Source organism: Pseudoliparis swirei, chromosome 10 (assembly GCF_029220125.1).
Source record: "Pseudoliparis swirei isolate HS2019 ecotype Mariana Trench chromosome 10, NWPU_hadal_v1, whole genome shotgun sequence".
NCBI lineage: Eukaryota > Metazoa > Chordata > Actinopteri > Perciformes > Liparidae > Pseudoliparis > Pseudoliparis swirei.
The window spans coordinates 7,559,325-7,567,656 of record NC_079397.1 but is presented as its reverse complement, the minus strand read 5'-3'; the positions used below and the strand labels follow the sequence as shown (position 1 = coordinate 7,567,656).

General features: G+C 43.0%; 1 protein-coding gene across 3 annotated transcripts in view; it reads left to right on the top strand.

The window, feature by feature from the left end:
* Positions 1–775: 775 nt before the first annotated feature.
* iqsec3a (IQ motif and Sec7 domain ArfGEF 3a) overlaps positions 776–8,332 on the top strand; it is a 95,701-nt gene continuing 88,144 nt past the window's right edge. For all 3 annotated transcript variants that reach the window (XM_056424278.1, XM_056424276.1, XM_056424277.1), the window contains exon 1: positions 776–1,513. In XM_056424278.1, the coding sequence (XP_056280253.1) occupies positions 879–1,513 (635 nt within the window). In that variant the 5' untranslated portion in view covers positions 776–878. The remainder of the gene's footprint in view (positions 1,514–8,332) is intronic.

The following is an 8,332-nucleotide window of genomic DNA, read 5'->3' as shown; positions in this document are numbered from 1 at the left end:
ATGGATGTGAATGAATGTTGGTGGTGGTCGGAGGGGCCGTAGGCGCTGAATGGCAGCCACGCTTCCATTAGTCTGCCCCAGGGCAGCTGTGGCTACAGATGTAGCTTACCATCACCGGTATGACTGTGTTTGTGTATGACTACTGGACTGTAAAGCGACTTTGGGTGTCTTGAGAAGCGCTATATAAATGATTATTATAATAAGAAATGCAGAAATTATTTAATCATGTCCTGTTGATTTATAACTTATATTTATTCATTCCTGTATTCATTTATTTATTTATACATTTATTTAAGCATTTATACATTTATTTAAGCATTTATTTATTTATTTATTTATACATTCATTTAAGCATTTATACATTTATTTAAGCATTTATTTATTTATACATTAATTTAAGCATTCATTCATTTATTCCTATATTTATTCATGCATTTATTTATTTATACATTTATACTTAAGTCATTTTGAGTCTACATATTGAGAGGGAGTAGCTCAAATCCACAGTGCAATGAAATGCCCACACTGTGGATTTACTGTGAAACGTGCTTCACGGTTTCTCCTGCGTGTTGACGTCACCGGTCCACTACGGCCCCGCCTCCGCACTCTGGTGATGCTGATTCCTCCTCCTCACCCCCCCCCCCCCCCCCTTATATCGGCACCATTTCTGCTATCCTTACGAGAGAAAAAGAAAGCGAAAGAGAGCAAAAGAGAGCGAGAGAGAGAGGCTACCCAACCCCAGCAGAGCATAGAGGCGTCAGACGGCCGCCAGAGCATCCCGGTTACGCACTGTTCAGAGGCCCATCGACGTTTCGCAGCGCCAGAACCAGCGGAAGAAGTCCACATAGTCGGGCACACGGCCACATTTACAGTTAGTAATGGAGAGCCTGCTGGATAATCCAATGAAAGCCGTTCTTTACCTGAAGGAGCTCACCACTATCGTGCAGAACCAGCAAAGCCTGATCCAGACGCAGCGCCAACGCATCGACGAACTCGAGCGTAAGGTGGAGGACCTGATAGGAGAGAACCGACACTTGCGGGACCCACATCACTACGTCCAGCAGCCCGCTCACCACCACCACCACCACCACCCGACTCACCGCAGCGTCAGTCCTCAGGCGCCAGCTAACCTCCATCAGCACCCGGGGAGCAACAAAGCGGCGGCTCATCTCGGCCAGCAGGCGCAGCAGCAGCAGCAGCCGCCGCAGCCTCAGCCGCCTCACCCGCCTCAGCATCAGCCTCAGCAGCAGCCTCAGCAGCAGCCTCAGCAGCAGCAGATCCCCGGTCTATCGGCCCAGCCTCAGCAGCAGCAGCAGCATCCAACCTCTCCTGCGCCGTCCTCCCATCACCCGCAGCAGCTGCAGCTCGTCCCCACCTCGCCGCAGTCACCCAAAGCGAGCCAAGCCAGCCCGGACTGCGCCGAGGAGGACAAGAGGAGCCCCTGCTGCAAGTCCCTGGTTCCGCAGACTCCCACCAACCTCTGCCGCTCGGTTGGAATCTCAAGGAAAGCGGAGTAAGTAGCTTTCATGTTGTGTGCATTACAACAGAGATAATCACTGTGGTACTCTTCCAATACGATGTTACCGATAAACCAAACAAAGATACATCTATAATATGCTAATACACTTCAATTTGCTGGATTTTCTTCTCAGTGTGGTTTGCAACATGCCCTCCCATTGATATGCTATATTTCTTATCTCTTGTGGTAAAAAATAAAAAATGCAAAACTCAATATGACATTCAGTGACTTTATGGATATTTCAACAGTGCAATTTTTTGGGGTCTAAATATAGAAAATGTGCTTGGTCGGAAAACCCTTTGCTACCCTCGAGGGCCATCAGATATAAACCCACAGCGTGTTATCACCCACGTAAGGGTGTCAGCAACATATTTGGAGGGAAGCAAGACACTAAAGATGTTATGAAGTGGCCAACTGGAAGATACTGAAGTATTATTATTGAAGTATTATTATTATTATACGGCCTGTGCTTGATTTGCCTTTGATTAACTCCACATCCCTTGACAAGCTGTAGCTTGATTTTCAAGCTCCTTCTGTATTTTCGCATTATTCATTCAGTTGTTGTTCCGATGAATCAATTGAATGCTGAATAGATATTGATTTTGAGTACCCATAGCTGGCATTTTACCAGCGGTGGATTGTTGCTTCTGCACCAAGGTAGACTGTCACCACTGGGTGGGACTGTACGGTGGAGTTAAAGGGTTTTTGGGAGAGTTGTAATGGAGCAGAAGTTTTGTTAAATCATGCGTTGAATATATTCGGCATCTATACTTGTCTCTTTAGATTTGTTGCCCGGTCTGTTGAGGTCAGTGAGCTTCCTTGGGTTTCCACACTTGCACAATGCATCCATTTTGAAGTAGTACCGGGAGAGAATGGTGATACTAGTGTAAACATACATTTAAAAGAAAGAAAATCGCCAACTCCGAAAAGCAAATCTTTGACTTTGAGACAAATGTCAACACTTTCACATCGTCACATTAAAAAGAGACACCTCCGATCGAGGTTTGCTTGTTCCTCATTAAGACACAAGCTGAAGGGTGTCACACAAGGAGGAACAGAGCTCGCGGGGAATAAAAGACAGAGAGACGTTAGCTGTTGCCGGTCAATTCCCTTGCATGAAATATTTCGCTTTTTATATGCACTGTATCTGCTTCAGAAGGGTCCATGATGTTGAATGTTCTCTGTTCGCCACTGTCAAGGTCACATGAATTCATTCTACCACAGCCACACACACAGACACACACACACACACACACACATACACACACACCGAGCTGAGCCCCGTCTGTTCCACTCGGCTGTATTTGCATTATTTTCTGTTAATCCAGATTGATTATTTGTGCCATTAAGACATACTTCCTAAACACCGGGGGTCAGGAGTAGCACACATTAGCGAGGATAGCAGAAGTTAAAAAACAACTGCTTTCGACAAACACACATGCACACGGTTCATTTTGTGAGAGAGAGAGAGAGAGAAGTACACTTTCTTATTTCCTTAATATAAAAGCAGTGACACATGAAAAGCAGGAGACATGAAGCAGCATTGTAATTTCCATTTAGAGCATTGATCCTGGTCAGACACGATGGTGTAACACTGTGCTGTGAATGCCGCAGGGGGAGTAATACATTTCTAATAATGGGAGGATGACAGGGACTTGTCACAATCTTACTACTAAGGGTTGTGTGTATATTTGTTTGTTAATGTATCCAGGTTATTCTCCGTTTTGGTTGCTCCTTTTGCAGAGCCGTGGCCTGAGAGAGTCAGCGGCATGCTACAAGTGGCTTTAGGGGTGAAGTGGCAGCACAGCCCGTCACATCTCAAAGCAAAAGTGCAACATTTTGAGAAATACGTTTATTATCTTTTTTTTGGCCGAAGTTAGTTTGGGAGATAAACTCAGAAAAGCACTTTGTTTTACCTATGATTTAAACAAGTAATGAGTTGTCTTTGTGGTCAGCCACGTTAACATGGCTGCTATAGCGGTACTTTCATATTTAGTGTACAAATATAAGTGTGGTATTGACCTTCCTGTCTAATAGTATATTTGACAAAATGTCAAAACAATTTCAGGCGGGATAAAGTTAACTTAGCGTTAGCTAAGTGTTGCCTTGGTGTGTGACTTCGGGGCTGTTACAGTCTGCTTGGAAATAGACAAATTATTTTCCACCTTCCTTGATGAAAAATAAATAAAACCTCTTGCAGCATCTGCAATAACTCAATGTCACACTCAGAATTCATGCAAGGTATTAAGGTGCTCAGAATCATAACAATAGGTAAAATACAGAGACAAAAAAAAGTCAACAAAGATCCCTGAGTACTGGGATGTACTGGATCTCCAGTTGTTAACCAGCTCATCTGTGCTTTTGCTTGATTAAAGGAAAGCATAACATTAATTGGCAAAGCTGAAAGTGAACAATTAAATGCTCGCTCACGTCACACACTCCCCATCTCTTCCAGTGGCATAATTCGAAGAATGCAATGCGAGGCTCTAAACAGTCAATGTCAATGAAAAGTTGATTCCATCCTTGCAGACTTCTGCTTTGGTGCGAGCTCAAACTTCTCAGACGGAGAGTTTGAAGTGGTGTAATTGTGTCTGAATAAGTCTGAATAAGATGGTTGAGGGGCTTGTGTGATCTGAGGCAGGCCTTAAGCAATCCTGTGTCAACTGTACCTCCTAGCCTCCATTGTTGGGCGTTTCCTCTCTCCTTGTTTCCCAGCCGAGATATGATACCGTTGTCTGCCTCTTTATTCCTCCTCGCTCTTTAACTGTCCTCATCTCCACTTCATTTAAACTCACTGTGTATTCTAAAATGAATTACACTCCACTATCTCATCCCCATCCTCTAACCACAAGGCTCTCCACCTCTAGAGCCATCTCCTGGCTGGGCTGCAGCATTCAGTCTACCCTATCCTTTGGTCCTCTGTCTACACTCTGGGGGTTGCCATAGTGCGCGTGTGTTAAAAGTACGAGCGTCTGAGTTGTGGGTGTCAACAATAGGTGGGCAATAAGCGTCGGAGAGGAGGGTGTTTGTGTACGTGCGTGTCTGATAGGCAGCAATCCCATTGCCTAAGGTGGAAATCCCAGGGTTCTCATATAGCTGCAGGTGCTTCTCTGCTTCTTCTCTGCCTCCCACACTCTCACAGATATGTTAAGCTCTTGCTCTTGCACACAAAGCACTCACTAATGCACACAAACCCTAACGTGCCATATGCCGCCTGGCAGCCCGCATGTTTTTCCGCACTGGCCGTGACTCCCACTGCACCCCTCTCTGCCCTCGTTTTTTCCTCCTGGCTTCGTAGCAGCTGGAGTGCAGAATACATGCCGTCTCATATGCTGGGCTGTACATGTAGCACATGTAGAGATGGGGGGGATTCAGCACACATACATCTTAGCATACATTACAGAGTAGCCCTGCTGAGTGCCTGCTGGATGCTGCAGTGTCCTTGTTCTTATGCTCTCAGATCAATGAGCCTGCGGAATTCTTTTGCACAGGCTCCACTCTAGCGTTGATCTCCAGGTCTTATCTTAAAGAGAAGCTGTCTTTTATCTGAATCTATCATGGGTAATTTCTCAAAATATTAGACTTACTTTGTGGGAGCAATGTGCATTCAACACAAGGTTAATCCATAGAGCCACACTAACCTTTGTAAAAAGCATTTTTCATACGCTTACCTCAACTTCAAATGACGTTTATTAAAATACGTATAATGTCCCTTCTTTACTGGCAAACAATCTCTTGTACAAAGTGTCAAGTTAAAATGAAATGAAAATACATATTTTTATTGAAAAATAAAATGAACGTTTCTTCCTGATGAAGAAAATAATAATACACTTCAACTATTAATATCATGACATCCATCCATCAAACTGTAACATTTAGTAACAAGCGAAGTGTGTGTGGAGCCACACTCCTCTGTAGCTCTGTATGGCACTGCATTCTAAGCCGCCCACATTTGAGTGGTCCAATCAAATGCAAAGGATTTTATTTTTTAATCTCTTTTGTAATTGTACACAGCTCAAGTATTCATGTTCACTCCCAGTCATACTCACAGTACAGAAACCACAAATGCTTTTACTTCTATTTCACTGAAGCATTAAACCAGACATTAAAACCATATTTATTGATTTATTAGGCAGTGTGGCAGCCGTAAAACAAACCACAGAGAAATCACATCCTTATAGACTTGTTACAGTGAATTTGTTAGCAAATGTGTTGCCTCCTCCAACCTTCAGTCGACACAAAGCAACACTAGTATTCATTTGGAGTCATGTTTATGAACACCAGATGAGTGTAAGTCCGATATTCCTCTTTTTTCATTTAGCTCTGTTCTGGTCTCAATCAACTTCTGAAGGACAGATCTATTTTTTGTTGTTGTTGCTATGTTCACCAGCTTACCGCTAACTCTGTCTGTCTGCCCGTTGTTGCTGGGCAGGTAGTACACAGAGGATTTATTAAAAGCTTTTAGCTGAAAACAGCTGTCGGCAGCTGGAATCAAGGTTAATGAGAGCCACGAGAGTGAACCAGCACAGCAAAGCTGCAGAGTTGAAAACCAGAACCACGAGAACACGTATATCTTGTTTTGTGATGATTTGGATGAACAGTCTTTGGAACATAAAAGAAAAGTAGAACCACTGCCTCGCTGTGTGTGAAATAGATAGGTGGATGATGGATGTGATGAGTTCAAATGAACATATTCTCTCTCTCTGTTTTTTCCCCATGCTGCCACCATTACTCAAGAGCTGGCTCCTCCTCTCCCGCAAACCTCTGCTCTTTACTTTGCCTCCCCTCCCCTCCGTCTGAATGGGAATCACGTCTGCTCTGTTATGACAGGGTGGCTTTGCACGGCAGCTACTGGAATTCAAATCATGAATATCACATTTGGTGCGTAGTGCTTTTAAATTGCTTCATTTCTCAGAGGATGTAGCTGCCGGGTGATTCCTGACTCCCTGGAAGAATATTAGCTGTTTTCATGCCCAAATTGAGCGAGGCAAAAAGACAGTGCCAGTTGTCGGTAATCCAGCCGTGTGTGTGTGCTCGTGTGTGTTGAAGAGCGTGTATTGTGTTTGGGTGTTAAAAGGACAAGAGAACAGCTGTTCTAAGGGGATATATGGGATGAGTTTCCATCTGTAGTGGCTCTATGGTAATCAAGGATAACAGTTGTTTGTCTCACTGGACACTGTTGGTCTGAAGGGTTCGATTCCCATCTTCGTGATCATGTCACCATCACTAATTTAGATTAAACTGTACATGGTTAAATCCTTTTTTTGATATTCAGGGTATATTGCTGCCCCCTCTCAGGTTGACAGAAATTTTGTTTAAAACGAGAGAAGATGATGATGGAGACCATTTAATTAAAAAAAAAGAACATACAGAACAACAGATTGACAGGCTAAAAATAATAATAAGAAGAAAAAAAAAGGGCAAAGACAAAACATACTGAGAAGCCCCACAGGGCGGAAGAGCCCATACATGCTGTTCCACTTTCCACTTTCCACATACCATGGCAAAAATGCAAACGGTTTATTTCCGTTATCCTTTGCATCTATATTTCCCAAACAATCAAAATGACAAAAATTGGCTAAAGCATGATTTCTTTATTATACACGGCTCCCAACTGTCAGTGCTCTGTCTCTTGGGCACCATGCCGACTCAGTGAAAGATGTGTCATCCTCGTCCTTGACACATCCAGATGCCACAGATGACACCATCTTTTGTATGTAAATATTGCACGCCCACATAACGGCTCTGCATATAAATATGCTTTTGCCGTTAGTCATGTTACACTAGCTGCATAGTGACTTGTCCTTTTTATGGTTGGAAGTAAATTATTCACATATTGTATTGATACATTTCACGTCTTATTCATGCAAATGAACAGGAGGCGTAATGAGAAATCAGCAGACAGTGCCTGTCATTGGAATGCAATCTACATATTCTCTTCAGAAATGTGGTTGCAAATGGAAATTATATCAGTGTTCTGTCATCAATCAATTTGATTGCATAATGTAAGCAGACAATTTGATTAAATAATCAAAGATATGTTTATATATTTAAAAAACGTTGCACATGATTACCTTTTTTTATTTTTACACTGATAGTAATGTTCCAAAATATTAACTCAAAATATGTTCAAAGATGAAATCTCTAGAGAAGCCTCGTTGAAAATACAGTGACATTACATTTTAAGGAGCAATACAGTTTCATAACAGCAGACAGTTTTCCATTGTGTAAGTAAGAACAAGGCGTGCTAATATGACAAGTGAAGCACTTGATAATACACCCCTCATTTCCCACCCTCTTGTAATTTCTCTACAATGCATTACAACATCTTTAATCTGTCAACACAACGTGTGCTATCAGTTGGCAGTTAGCAGCTGCTAAAGGATGTGTTGTTGTTGTCATGGAACAGATGTATTGACCATACAGGTGACTCAAACATTATGCACAGTTTAAAATGTGTTATGCCCTTCAAGATGGTGGGATTCCTCACAGGTAGATGATGCTGTGTGATGGCTTCCACTGGTCAGCGACCTAATGGCCTCTGCAGCAGCTCAGGGAATCGGGTTATTTGAAAGAAGGAAGAGAGTGCAGTTATGGAAACATGTCCACCCATCTGTCGCAGAGATTTCACCCCCTGAGAGCTAAGCCCTGGAAATTCCTCAGAACACAATCCTAATTGTTGTGCACCATGTGCATCTGTGTGTGTGTGTGTGTGTGTGTGTCCAACGAGTGTTCGCCGAGCAGTTGAATTATGGGCCTGTGTTAGGGCAGAAGACTTTGAAGAAAATATGTAGTCGGGATTTTTCTGATTAA